This window comes from Aphelocoma coerulescens, chromosome 2, assembly GCF_041296385.1.
Source record: "Aphelocoma coerulescens isolate FSJ_1873_10779 chromosome 2, UR_Acoe_1.0, whole genome shotgun sequence".
Classification (NCBI taxonomy): domain Eukaryota; kingdom Metazoa; phylum Chordata; class Aves; order Passeriformes; family Corvidae; genus Aphelocoma; species Aphelocoma coerulescens.
In genome coordinates, this window is record NC_091015.1 from 21,841,305 (window position 1) to 21,855,284 (window position 13,980).

Sequence of the window (13,980 nt, forward strand, 5' to 3'; positions counted from 1 at the left end):
AATACTTATAAATCAATGTATTATGGAAAATATTCTTAAATTCCCATGGTAGTTTGAAAGACAAAACTTAAGTTGAGGCGAAGAAGAAGAAAGGAGAGAGATCTTGAATGGCTCTTCTAGATAAGAACAAAGCTGTGCTTTTATATAACTGCATGATTATGTGTAGCTTTTTCAGGTATCAAAATCCTAAAAGCAATCAGAAGTATAATTGCAGAAGATATTTCAAACCTATTAAATGAAGCTTATAGACATGAAATCTTTTCAAGTTCTTTTTAAATTGTAAGGAAAACTGTGCAATTAAGTACTTGGTTATGCCCTGGTACTCAAGGACAGCCTTGTAACTGCATATGTAGAAGGTAATCTTTAACTTAATCACTTCTTTTTAATTTTAAAAACTTAACCTACAAATGACCATCTAAAATCAATTTGTGTTATAATTACCTGCAGCTGAACTGCTTACATTAATTGACCCTTGCAATTTCTAGCCAGGTTTTTGTGGGCTTTCCCATATGATTAATTCTGTGTTTTGAGGTAACAAAGGTGCAAGCACACCCTAGATAAGAAAAAAACCAACATGATGTGTCTATATATGTGTATATATCTTTAAAAAGCCCCATCAACAATGTGTAAAGATTACAGACAGTGCCTGTAAAATGATCGAACCTGGCTGATGCAAGACCTTGTCAATACGTGGGGTTGGGCCAGTTTAGCCTCAGGCAGAGCCACTGGCAGAGAGTTTCATAATCCAGCAGAAGGAAAAGGAGACTGATAATGCTGTTCTCCATTCTTCTGTCAATTCACTGTTACTATTTGCCTTGCAGTAGCATTAGTGCTTGTCACAAACCAAGATAGAGGTAAACTGGCAGAAAACAGAAGAGTATCCTTGCTGCATGCACTGAGTCATTGACCATTGCCAAAAGGCCCTTCGGAGATTTACTCCTGTTTATGTACCTCTATGCCAGGCTTGTTGGACCCTTCTGTGAGCCAGCTTAAATTGTTGAAGAATGACAAAACATACCCATTGCAAAGATGGATAGTTTTTTTGTAGTTAGCTAGTTCACAGAAGCATCCTATTAGTGGCAGAGATGATGGGAGAATAACGATTAGAAAAGAAAAGGAGCAAATAGGAATGAGCAATGCTTGCCCTTTCTGGTGGTAAAGAGCATTTAGTTCAGCTGCCTGTGGAACTGCAACAAGTGCCTATACCACTGTAAGGAGGGGAATGTCCTGTTTCATTTTTAAAAAAGGGAAACAATGGGAAGGGAGAGATTGAAAACACAGGATAGCTTTTTTTTCCAGCATTTTGTCATTAGATTGGCTTAACTACATCCTCAACATATGTTCTGGAAGAATAGAAGTGTGCTGCAGGATGATAAGAGTGCTAGCCTTGTGTACAGCAAAATTCAAATCTTACCAGATTTTATTAGTTTAAGCATTACATAATCTGAAATTAAACTGCTTCTGTATTAGCCTTGTACTTGGAAGGACTATAGCTATACATGAATAAGCATTGCAAGATTAGGTCTGCAGTATGTAAATCCTCTCATAAATAATCGACTGTTTGTCTCACAAAAGCCTCAGTGGCACAAACTAGGGTATGAGAGCTTAGTTGTATGACTGTACTTGTTCTTTCTTTGTTCTCTGATTTCTAATATAAAGGAAACTCTTAATGGTATTCAGAGTAATGATTGGCTCTTGAAGACATGTAAATTTTGTCAATGCAGCTTTTAAGAGTCTAGGAATTTTCTGTGCAAAATGGGAACAGGAGCATTTTTATTGTGCCACATATCACAGAATGTTCAGGTTGGTAGGGACCACAGTGGGTTATCTGATCCAGACACCCTACTCATGTAGGGTTATCCTAGAGCACGTGGCGCAGGATTGTATCCAGATGATTCTTGACTATCTCCAGTGAGGGGGACTTCACAACCTCTCTGGACAATCTGTTCCAGTGCATGGTCACCTGCACAGTAAAGAAGTTCTTCCTCATATTCCGGTGGAACTTCTGTGCATCAGTTTCTGCCCTTTGCCCCTTGTACTATTGCTTGGCCCCACTGAGCAGAGCCATCATAGTATTGTGATTTGAATGGCTGAGAAGCCGTAGCATATTACATATGAGATTTTTTTTTTCAGTTCAGTGTCTCTTCTAAATATTGACTACCTTATCTATGTGGAGCTGTAAGGAAGTCTTTGGGCTGGAGATAAGAGAGCTTGTGTGAGAACACAACTTGAATTTTTTTTCTCCCCTCACAGCAATAGGGAATTAGATAATTGTGGTCTTGCAGGGGTGCTTTTTTGTTTTCTTTGGTATTCATTTCTTTGGGAATAAAATCCAAAAACCCTTTAAATGTACTTCCCAAATAGCGCTTAATTTACTGCATTGTCAAAAATGGCACTTTGCAATTCAGTTAGCAAAACCTGGGACTTACTAGAATCTATTTTTCAGTAACAGAGATAGGAGGAGTGAGGAATATGAGCCTTGTGGAAGCATGATAATTTTGTTACTTCTGTAATAATTAAACATGGTTAAAATGCAAGATTTTATATCCAGTACAAAAAAGAATACAAGGTAAATGAAAGCTTTATAAAGCTACAGCCTTTTAAGAACATTTTCCAAAAGTTAGGTTCATTTATATTCCTCAGCTTCTTGCAGCCCAGCACCTGTAAGTGTCTGAAAGGAGAAAGACCCTGAAATATTTTTGAGTAAATTATTTTTTACTTAGTAGAATGGTTACATAAGTACTCTGCAAACCCTTTAAGTGATGTTAAATGTGGAAAATTCCAAGCTTGTCCATAATTCTTCTGTTTTTGCTGCTTCAGTTAACTTTCCTGTTACTCTCTTGACACCTCTCTGTATTTTTCAGAATAAAAGCAAATGTTTAAAAATTAGGGTTTATAGCACCAAAAAATTATGAAAAATGAAGTTTCAGATTGGTAATATTCAACTGTCACTGCCATTTAATTTTCTTGTAATAAACTTACCACTGTTTCTCTGTTTCATCAGTTTTTGTCTGAAGGGTGAGGGATTGGATGGAAGCTATCCAGCTGTCATAGATTATACACCGTACTTGAAGTTCACCCAAAGGTATTTTTAGCTTTACTCTGCTTTTTAAAATTTTATTTCATTGGCAAAATTTTACTTTTTATTGGGCTTCTTACTTTTCATTTCATATGCAAAATGATATTTATCTCTGAGTACAAACCTGTACACTCAGCTACCTTGCTCTTCCAGACTGTTGGAATTGTTACATGACTCATCAAATGTGAGTCATGCTAACTTTGTTTCCTTGGTTCAGAATTACAGTTCAGCAGGAAACAGATGCTGTATCTCCTTTCATGATCACCAGACCAAGCTGTCCTTTCTCTTAGACCTCTACTGTGTAGCCATAAAATTAAAAGTAGTTTCTTTGTAAATAAAAATTATATATACCCAGGTAAATGTAAGATATGACATAGGTAATATAGCTATTAGCACATAACAGAAAGTCATGACCAGTGGCTATGTAAATGGACTTTCTAGCTGGATTTCACTCCTCTGCTCAGCCTTATGATTAGTAATAAAAAGAATTCTCACTATCTAATAAATCAAGTAGCAATTTGGCATCACCAAAAAGCATGGAAATTTATGGTACGTTTTCTATTGTTAGGTTTACCAAAATGAGAGAAGCAGTTAGGAATACTCTTGAAGATGTACAACTGAACATGAAACATCCTAGTTATTCTCTTGAAGTTCTTACTAGGTTACGTGTTAGTGACAAGTTGCGATTCAGTTTGTATCATGGCCGGATTGTGGGCTTGTGGAAATGGCCAGTTAAAAACACCTAGCAAATTCCGTTAGTGTAGTGGGAAATATAGTTGTAAGGGAAGATTTTCCAACAGGTACTGGGATAAGTCAGAATCACAGAATTGTTAGGATTGGAAGGCCCCTCTGAAGATCATCCAGTCCAAGCCCCTGCCGAGACAGAGTCACCTGGAGCAGGTGACACCTGGAGCAGGAATGTGTCCAGGTAGGTTTTGAATGTCCCCAGAGAGGGACACTCCACAACCTTCCTGCTTGGCCTGCAACAGTGCTCTGCCACCCTCAGTGTAAAGAAGTTCTACTTCATGTTGTGCTGGAACTTTGTGTGTTTTGGTTTATGGCCATTGCTCCTCATCCTGTCGCTGGGCACCACTGAAAAGAGCCTGGCACCACCCTCTTGGCACCCACCTTTGAGATATTTATATGCATTGATGAGATCCCTCTGTCTTCTCTAAACTAAAATTAATTCTTGTCTTTGAGATAGATGTCTGCATTCTCTAGCATGCATTGATTTTGGATGATATGAAGTTATTTTGACAATGAGTCTACTTACTATGTAGGAAGATACATTCTGTGAAGTAACAGGCACATGATCTTTGCTATGAACATAGGGATTACATGCTTATTTAAGTTTATCTTGATTTAACATAATGACAAACACTTTTTTGGTTTTCTGCTTTTTATTTTTTTTTTAATTTTTTTTTAGAAACATTTATTTTTAGATACTACTCTATGCCCTGAATTTGTGAAGAAAATGTTAAATCATCACTTCCTTAGATAGCACATTGTAATGCAGTTACTCTTTGAACTTCAGGAGAGTAGCCCACATACAGTTGTCTAACTTAACTAAGATGACAAGCAAATTTTCACTCATTTTTTAGGTGGCTATAGAAACAAAAGCTTGAAATACAAGTTGTGTTTAGTGATCTATCATATCCCAACATTTCAATTTTTTTTGGTTTGCAGAGCTTTTTAAGAAATGCGATGCTTCCATTTCAACCAGAACTTGCATTCTTATAAGTAGAGATTTGACTTGGCTAATAAATATGATTCTTCAGTTCTGACAGCATCAGCAGTGATGAAGAAGAGCTGAGAACACTGGGCAGTAGCGGCAGTGAAGGCAGTACTCCAGAGAACATTGGTCCTCCTTTCATCACAGATGAAAACAGTTGGTACAACAAATGCAAAAGGGTAGAACAGAAGTACCGGCTTGCATTGGAACAGAAGGTAAAGAATTAGTTTTGTGTGGGGGCTATGGAACCAAAGCTCATCACCAGACAACTGGTGACACATTCATCTAAGTAAAGGCAGAAAAATGTATTAGATATTGTTTAGCTTCGTGTAAGTGGTCCTAAATTTTATGATCCTCAGAGTATCCAAGCATCTTTGCTCACTGATTTCAGGGAAAAGACATTTGATGAGTTGGGAAAGAGAGCAGCAATAATTCAGAGATCAGATTTCACAGTATTATGTAGAAGCTTTGGCTTCTTTTTCCAGTCTTGGAGTTACAGGCACTTCATCTCTAATGCTGTTAGGTTGTGAGCTTGAAGTTCACATGATTTTTCTCTTCCTTAGAAGCCACAGAATTTTATTGTTGTAGGTAGACTGACAATTGAAGGCTTTTATGATGATAGTGATGTTAAAGTTTAACACTTAGTCTTAAACTAAACAAAAAGGATCAGCAAAGTAATCCATTTAGATGAAAGGCAAAACTACCTTCTCAGTGATACTGAGATGGGTTTTTAGAAAGTAGGTAGTTTTACAACTGGATTGAAGCAGAATGAGAAAGTAAAAAATGAAAGGGTGTGTTTGTGTTGGATTTTAATTTAGGTGACATATTGAATGTAACTATAGAAACCAAAGGTAGGTTTTCCATCTACCACCTAACATACCTTAAGTTAAAGGTGAAGTGAAATATATGTCCAAGCCTTCTAGTAATTTAGCATTTTCAAATAAAAGTGCTTGTCAGCTTTTCATAGCAGCATATTACATCTACAGTAATTACAATGCATATTAGCTACTGAGAGAGAGAAGGAAGACTGTTTGTAGACACCAAAGAAGTAGTGCACAGAGAAAGAAAGGAGGGGTCAGGAAAAACTGCGGGAAAAAAAAGAAGTACAACTGGTTAACTTTTTAGAAATAACTTCTATTAGTATTTTTAGTATTCTGTTTTCCTAGCGTAAGAATTTGATTTTGTGAAACTCTGAATAGAGTAAACCATATGAAAGGCTGGAACCACACAAGGGTGCTTGGAGGTGTAATTATTCCCCTGAATACAGAATATGTAGAATCAAAATTGATTTATTTTAATGCACTTGAAATAACATAGCTAAAGTTTTTCTAAGTAGCAGTGAAAGAGTCATATTTACTGTGGGATAATAGATATTTAATGTATATTTCTATTATTAAAAAAAAAAAAAAAATGCATGCAATTATTGCTTTCCTAATTTGGGTCCCTTAGACTTCTTGTTTTTGAAATATGACCTGAACTGTTGCATCCAGGTTGCTGGCACAATCTTCTCAACTAGTATGGTATCACTTTCCATATGGAAAGAACTTGCATTCCTGGGGCCCTCTCTGGTACAGAGGGCATTTTCCATGCTTTTATAAACCAAAATATGCTGTTGAAAAAGAAACTCTTCAAATACATAAATTAAAACCTGTCTCTTGAATCACCAGAAGGAATTCCCATCCTTGCCTGACAAAAAGATAGGATCAGTTTGAACACATACCTTTCCCCACCATGAGGAAAGTGTTGTCAGTTCTGGAGAAGCATTAACGAAACCAAAATAGCATTTCCATTCCTTGGAAGTTATTTCTGGTAACATTCTCTTAATGAATTGCTAACTTCTATAGGTAACTAATGTAGGGTGAATTTAAACCAGTTTTAGGATAAATCTTTGGAAATTTTCGTGCACTTAAATAATTTTCAAAATGGTAGCTATTCTGACAGCTGTTGAGACTTTCCTAGCTGTCCTCCTTTGGAATGCCTACTTGCAATTGCAGCAGCAAAATAACTTTTTTTTTCCTGCAGTCAGAAAATTTTCTGTTGTCTAATTTTCATTTGGCATGTGCCTGCCAAGTTTTTATATAATTCACTTCAACTATACTACATCTGTTCTATTACAACTTGAACAAATGACCAATAAGATGGACTATGTAATAGAAAGTGTTCCCAAGTGTTTCTCTCCCTTCCCTGTTTTCACAGCAATAAGTTGCACCAACAACCGAGTTGCACTTAGTGCAGTAGGTACCAGTTAATCAGAGACTTTTTGTTTGAACAAAGGAGCTTTCTGACATTCTGTGTGTTGGAAAACTGGATGTTTGTGACAAGAAGATCAAGTTGAAAATACTGTCTTTAGTAGCTGATACAGTGGGTCTGATGAATCCTTCTTTTGTGCTATTGTCATTCATTTTACCCAAACAGTGATAAATTGCTTTTGTGCTTCTCAAGTATGTGTGCTGCAGTCATTAATAGCACAGGTGAATGGTATTTACCAATGTGACAAGCAATTGGATTGCAGCTAAGATAAAGGTCTCTCTTTGGAGCCATTTGAATGGTAGGGTAGGGTCAGGTATTACTCCAGCAAGGTAAATCGTAGCATTGCTTTATTGGATCAGCTACACTCTGCTGGTTTAGACCAAGACTCCTTCCTTGGTTATCCTACTATCCTATCTTGGGTAGTTGGCCAAAGTAGAAGTGGAGGGAAGAATAAACATGAAGCACATGATTATGCACCACCCTTCTTCTAATACACTCTTGGCCAATGTGTATCAGCTGGGGGACTGCCTGAAGCTGATAAGGTTTGTCTGTGTAGTAACCTGTGACAGATCTCTTCCAAATACTTGTCAAATATCCCCTTCATTCCATGTAAAATTTTACCATCCAAACAATTTTTTTTTTTGGCAAAGCATTCTGTGAATCTACCATCTGTTGTGTGAAAAAACCACCTCCAATTCTGTCTTTTGAATCTGGCTCCTATAAGCTTGATCTCATGGTGCCTAGCTCTTGTATTTTAAAAAGTTAGGAACAGTCTCTTCCTTTCTGTGCTTCCCCAGGTCACTCTGGAAATATGATGAATTTGTCTTTTCCAACTTGTCCCTTGTCCAGACCAATGAGTCATACTTTACACATTTTTTATTTATGTGAAAGTTATCCCTTCCCTGTTCCGGAATGATTTAAACTGTTCACTTTTGTACAGTAAACTCCTGAATTATTTGTGTACTGTTTATACTGGAATTTTACATGCTTTTACTGGTGGGATGTGCATCTCTGTCATTATAGATAGAAGTATTTACTGTACATAGGGATTATGTTTCTGATACTGGTACTTCAGGTCTAAAATGTTTCTGTAAAATTTGATTTTTCTTGGTTTGGAGTTTTTTATGTTTTTGAGAGGCAGGAAATTTATTATGTTGTAACACATCATTTCAAAGTGCTACTTAGAACTCCAAGGAATATCTTAGGAGTCAAGATAACAGTAATATTTGGTGAGGCAGAACTAGGCATACTGAAAAGCTCTCAAGATTCCTTGGAGCTGGTACTGAGACTAAAAAGTCCTTGTCAAATATAAATATATCCAGTGGATAGAACTGTATTTAACTATAGGGTCGCAGAATAGTCGTGGTCAGATGGCACCTCTGGAGATTGTCTTGTCCAACTCCCCTGCTCAGAAAAAGGTAGTCTAGAGCAGGTTACTCAAGGCCTTTTTCAGTCAGGCTGTGAATATCTCGGGGATGCACATTCCCCAGCCTGTCTGGACAACCCATTCCAATGTTCATTTAATGGGGGAAAAAGAAAAGAGGAAAGAAAAGTTTTCCTATAATAGTTTCCTGTATGCTTGTATTTCACCTTGTGCCCATTGCCTCTTTTCACTGGCTGTCACTCAGAAGAGTCTCATTCCATCGTGCATACACCCTCCCATTAAATACTGATGCACGTTGATACGATGCTTTTTCCATACCCTCTTCACTTCTCTTCAGCTCTGACCTGAGCAATCCTAGATCCTTCTGTTTCCTCTCATATGAGAGATGCTTCAAACCCTTAACAGTCTTTGTGGTGATGAATTACACTAGTAGCACTTTGCTACCAGCTAATGTGAACCTGTTTTCTTACTTCAACAGGAGTTGAGAACAGACACACCCATTCTGTGTCTGTTAAAACTACCTTGTTTTTAATACCTTTTTAAAAATGTGGGCACCTATGAAACAGTTGCACATTTTTCCATGGGTTTCAAGGAATGTGCCCAATTTTATGTAGTGTAGACTTCCTGTATCTAGTTTTAACTGACAATTTCCAAGAAGTTACTAACATCTGACATGCTGAAACCTTCTTTGTCATTTTAATGTGTGATTCAAAAGTTCAAAGAAACTTTAAAATAACATTGGATATTTTGTTCATAATTCTGGATCCCTTTCACTAATTATAAAGATCCATGTAGATATATTCCACTCTTATCCTTGTGTATTATCTAACATCCTGCACCTGTTCAGTTGTAGAATTCTGATCTTTGTCTTGTACTCGTGACAGTTGTTTTTGAAAGATGATTTAGTGTTTCATGCTGGTGGCTCTCCTGTCTCATTTTTTCATCCATTTTTCTATTCCTCTGCAAGAATATAAATAAATATGTGATTTTCCTGTTACCTATTAGGAAATCTCTAAAGTCAATTTACTTGTCTGTTAAAAAATAAATAATTAAAAAAACTACAACAACCCCAAAAAATTGTATACATAATATACATAAACCAGAAAATATGAACATACATAATCGAAAATGGTTTTGATGAAGTGTTCTTTAAAGTTTTCTAACAACTTACATTTTCAGGGTTATCTTGAAGAATTGGTACGACTCAGAGAAAACCAGCTGTCTGAATCTGTCTCACAGAACAAACTGCTCTTACAAAGAATTGAAGATATGGATCTAGCCCATAAAATGGAGAAGGAGCAGCTGGAGTATATCATTGTGGAACTGCAAGACCAGTTGTAAGTTAGCATAATGGAGAAGCATTGCTAGAGCAGTATTACTTAAATTTTTAACTTATTTAACTATACAACATGTAGAGTTTCTGATCCTATGGAAATAAGTCAACTTCTTAAAGAAATTGATGTATTTTAGCGCCTTTTTTTTTTTTTCTGACAAGTCAGATTTGGGAATGGCTCCCTGGAAACTGCAGTAGTGTAAAACAGAATAATTCTGAGATTAAATATTTAAAATTTTTTTAGATCTGAAATAGCTTACAGTAAACTTGCTTGAATTTTTAATATGTTTTTATAAAATGTTCTTTATATTTGATTACTTCCAGTTTTAATGCTACCCCTAAAAGTATTGAAAACAGCTTCCTTTTGAAGACCATTTTTTAAAAGTTAGGCAAGAGGAGATAAAAGATATTTCTTTTCTTTGACCAGATTCTAATTTATTAGTGACAACTCAGACACAGTAATTCATCTGGTAGTCCTAAAACTGTTCAAACTGGCAAAACATTTCGCTATCACCCTTTCTTCAGTGCAAGGCAAAATGCTAAAACAGTAGATGGCTTATTTTTTGTCAATAGCACATGTGATTTCTAATATGATAAATATTTTAGTATCTTACGATCATTACACAGTTTGTTCTCTCAGCCCTGACTGTTGCATATGGAGGTACACTCCTGTTGCAGCGACACTGCCACGTTGGATGGGGCTCGAGCAACCTGGTCTAGTGGAAGGTGTTCCTGCCCATGGCAGGGGAGTTGGAACTGAATGACCTTTAAGGTCATTTTGGATTTTTTGAAAATGTCCATGAATACAGAATTGGCATTTTATTTAGGCCAAATTCAGAGTTGAGGAAGAAAAAAAGATGTTTTTCCAAGTTTCTTTTTTTTCCTTCTGATTGACGGCAAGTTTTTGAGAGATACCTGTTCTTGACTTCTTCTCTGAATTTACTGATATGCCTAATGATTCATGTTATACTGCTTTGGCATCCCTGGTTATTTGGGGCAGGTGGGGGAAGGTGTGAACTCATTTAAACTTACTCTGATACTGGAAATTTTGAATGTTCATACCTGCTGTTTAATTTTACCTGAGATATATGCAGTCAGACTGTTCTGAAGATCTCAGTCTTTCAGGTTTGATTTTGTTTGATTTTTTATTTATGTAAAGGCTCAAACTGTGGAATAACTTCTGTTGTATCTTGACAGTGTGTTCTTGTATATCTGTTTGTAAGACACTGCAGTCAGGAGTCTGAACTACACTAGATATTTGGAGAGGTATCATTTTAGATTTTTATTGCTGTGAGTGTAGTGTGCCTGTCAGGTGTGGGAGGGGAAGAAATACTCCTAGCAGGTTTCTAATGGTCAACATGAGGCATAATTAACTTACTTTAATCATATTTGGTATTTGTGTTGGGTTTTTTTATCCCATCCAAGGGTGACTTGGCAGCAGAATGTGTTGTGTCAGTAATATGTCTGTAATGAGGCATGAGTTTTGGCCAATTGCTTTTTATGGTCCAGCCATTTTAGAACGATGTTGAAGTAATACCAAAACCTAGTGTTTTGCTCCCCTACTATTACTAGCATTTTGAAGCAGTGAATGTATGCTGTAATCTGTTGGAGTTCTTCATCAGCAGATGAGAGCAAATTTGGGACTGTAATTCTGTCCAAGGCATACTGCATTGCTGTTTATAAAACTCTTCAAGGTCCGGTTTAGGATTGTTTGCTCTGTAATTGAAACTATTATAAATAAATATTCTATGCTTTCTTTTTAATGATGCTCTTCTATTCTACTGGCTGCTGTTTTAGGTAGCAAGGCCTATGGCTTCAAACTTTTGTTGAGTAAGGTTTTGTTGAGGTTTCCAAAAGGGTATTTCACAGGCATGCAAAGCGAAATGTTTTATGCGTATTGTCAGTGGACTTGGCAGAATCTGAGTCTATATCTATTTCTGCCCTCCACCCAAAAAAAAGAAGTGTGAGGTAAGGAATAGTGATCTGACTTTCTTGATGGTATAGGCTGTTACTGTTGCTGACTTGGAAACCAGTTAACACAGGATCAACAGATCAACAAGACCTTCAGGTTAAAAATTAGATCTCCTACAGAGAAACTTTTCTGTGTGCACATTTACTAAGGGGGTTTGCTGTAAAGCGTGAAATAAATGTGAGGATAGGAGGTCAGAGAAATTTGGAAGGAATTTTTCTTTTACAGCTGCTATGCTTCATGTTCTGCAATGTTCAGTATTCTTAACTTTGTCTCACATACTTGAATATTCAAACTACAATGAACAAGATAGTTTCCAATTTAGTTAAAAGCCATTTTACAGATCTCATGAATACCAATATCTGGAAAAATGGTGAAGCTGAAAATTTATCAATTATTCACAAAAGAATAACATTTTTTTGTGTTGCTCAGCTTAATTGAATTTCTTAGCAATATGCCCACCCATCTGGGGATTGGACCTCGAACTTTGTTGGGAGGTGTCTGATGGCAAATCAAGTTATAAAAGTGAATCTGCAATAGACAATCTGATCATCAGCTCAACACATTTAAGCTAATGCACGGCTTATCAGGAAGAGGTTCAGACTGGACATTGGGAAACAGCTTTTTACCCAGGGGGAGGTCAAACACTGGAACAGGCTTCCTGGAGAGGTGGTCGGTGCCCCCAGCCCATCAGTGTTCAGGAGGCATTTCAGCTGTGTGAATTGTAATAATGATGAGCCACTCAGGGCCTTAATTTGCTTTCTTCAGATGTCATCACTGTGATGTGTTTTTTTCCTAGGTGTTGTTGTAGCTGAACACTACAGAACAGTGCTTTTGGCTCCACTCTTCTATAAGAATAGTGTATTTTTAGTGAGGGTGAGGCAGTTCTAAAGGTCTTAAAATGCTTAAAATTAACAGCTCACAGGAGGACAGCCAAGACAAGCCTGTGATCCATGGCATGGAAAAAAAAATGAAGAAAACAGTTTGAATTCTGTAACATTCAAATTACAGAATTGTAATTTGATGGTAGAGGGATCCCAAATCATCAAGGAACTGCATCCTGGAGTATTCAAAATGTACAAAGGCAGACATTACTTCCTCCTCTATGTTTCTGCAAAGAAATGTTGAATGTTTCTTGAAGCAGAGAGACATTTTATTGTGCACCCCATCGGTAAAAAATTCTAAGCACTCCCTCCCAGTGTAGGCATATTTATTTATAAGTTGTGCTAATGTATTATTTGTACTCTTAAACATACAAAAATAAAAATTGAAGAGTATAAGATAAAAATGAAATAAACAAAATGTTATATTTTAAAAATTTTATTAACAGTACAAAAAGGGCTTTTTCCAGTACCCCAGAGGATTGTCTTGTGCATCTCACTTTGGAGACCACTGCCTTGAAGGACTAGTTAATTCAGTCAAAGATGTGACTGAGCAAGATCTGGAACCATTGGTCCACAATATCCTTGCATTAAAACTCTTTAGGTCAGCTTAAAGAGGCTTTCTTCCCTGATTCTTTGTCTTTCTTTTGACGAACCCACTACCTGTGTTATGAAAAGCTCTGCTGATATTTGTTACTTTAAAGTTCAGATTCTGCATCTAAAATTGATATTTATATAGGTATATATATATTGATGTATGATTACAAGAGAGTTTCCGTCAATTTCCTGAATGACTCATCTCCTGCATATTGACTCACTGATGTTATAAAAGCTGATCACTTTAACCCAGAACATCTTTTTAAACAAAAGTGAAAAGAAAAAGGAAAGCATTGTATGCAAAGCAGAAAAACTCACAAAATGCTTTAAATTTTTTTTCTTCTTCTGTGTGTTTTGCTGAAATGAAAACAGTGATTTGTGTAATGCTTACCAACACAGGTTTCCTCCTAAAGAATTTCTTCAGGTTTTCAGGCTGGTGTGCCTAGTGTAAGATGGTACAGCCACTTTGTCCCAACTGCTGTAATTTTTTTTTTCAATTTATCACATTTGTGTGAAATTTACTTTGTAAATTCAATGACTGTGCTATATTTTATACCACCCTGTTTTTTATCTTTCTCTACTGTTTCTTCCTATATACCCATCTTGATCTGGAGGGAAAGAAGGAAAGTTATGGGGAGGGAAAAAAAGTCAGTCTTCTATGTCTGGAATTCTGTCACTGATTAAGGCACCCATAGGTGTGAGGTACACTTGCATCTTATATTGAATTAAGCTTGACTGTGTAACTAAAAATTTTT

At 36.5% G+C, this 13,980-nt stretch overlaps 1 protein-coding gene across 2 annotated transcripts in view; it reads left to right on the forward strand.

Moving 5' to 3' along the window:
* Positions 1–13,980, forward strand: part of RUNDC3B (RUN domain containing 3B) — a 49,823-nt gene that overhangs the window by 21,247 nt on the left and 14,596 nt on the right. For both annotated transcript variants that reach the window (XM_069005760.1, XM_069005761.1), the window contains exons 6-8: positions 3,005–3,085; positions 4,858–5,026; positions 9,625–9,782. In XM_069005760.1, coding sequence (XP_068861861.1) covers positions 3,005–3,085; positions 4,858–5,026; positions 9,625–9,782 — 408 coding nt within the window. The remainder of the gene's footprint in view (positions 1–3,004; positions 3,086–4,857; positions 5,027–9,624; positions 9,783–13,980) is intronic.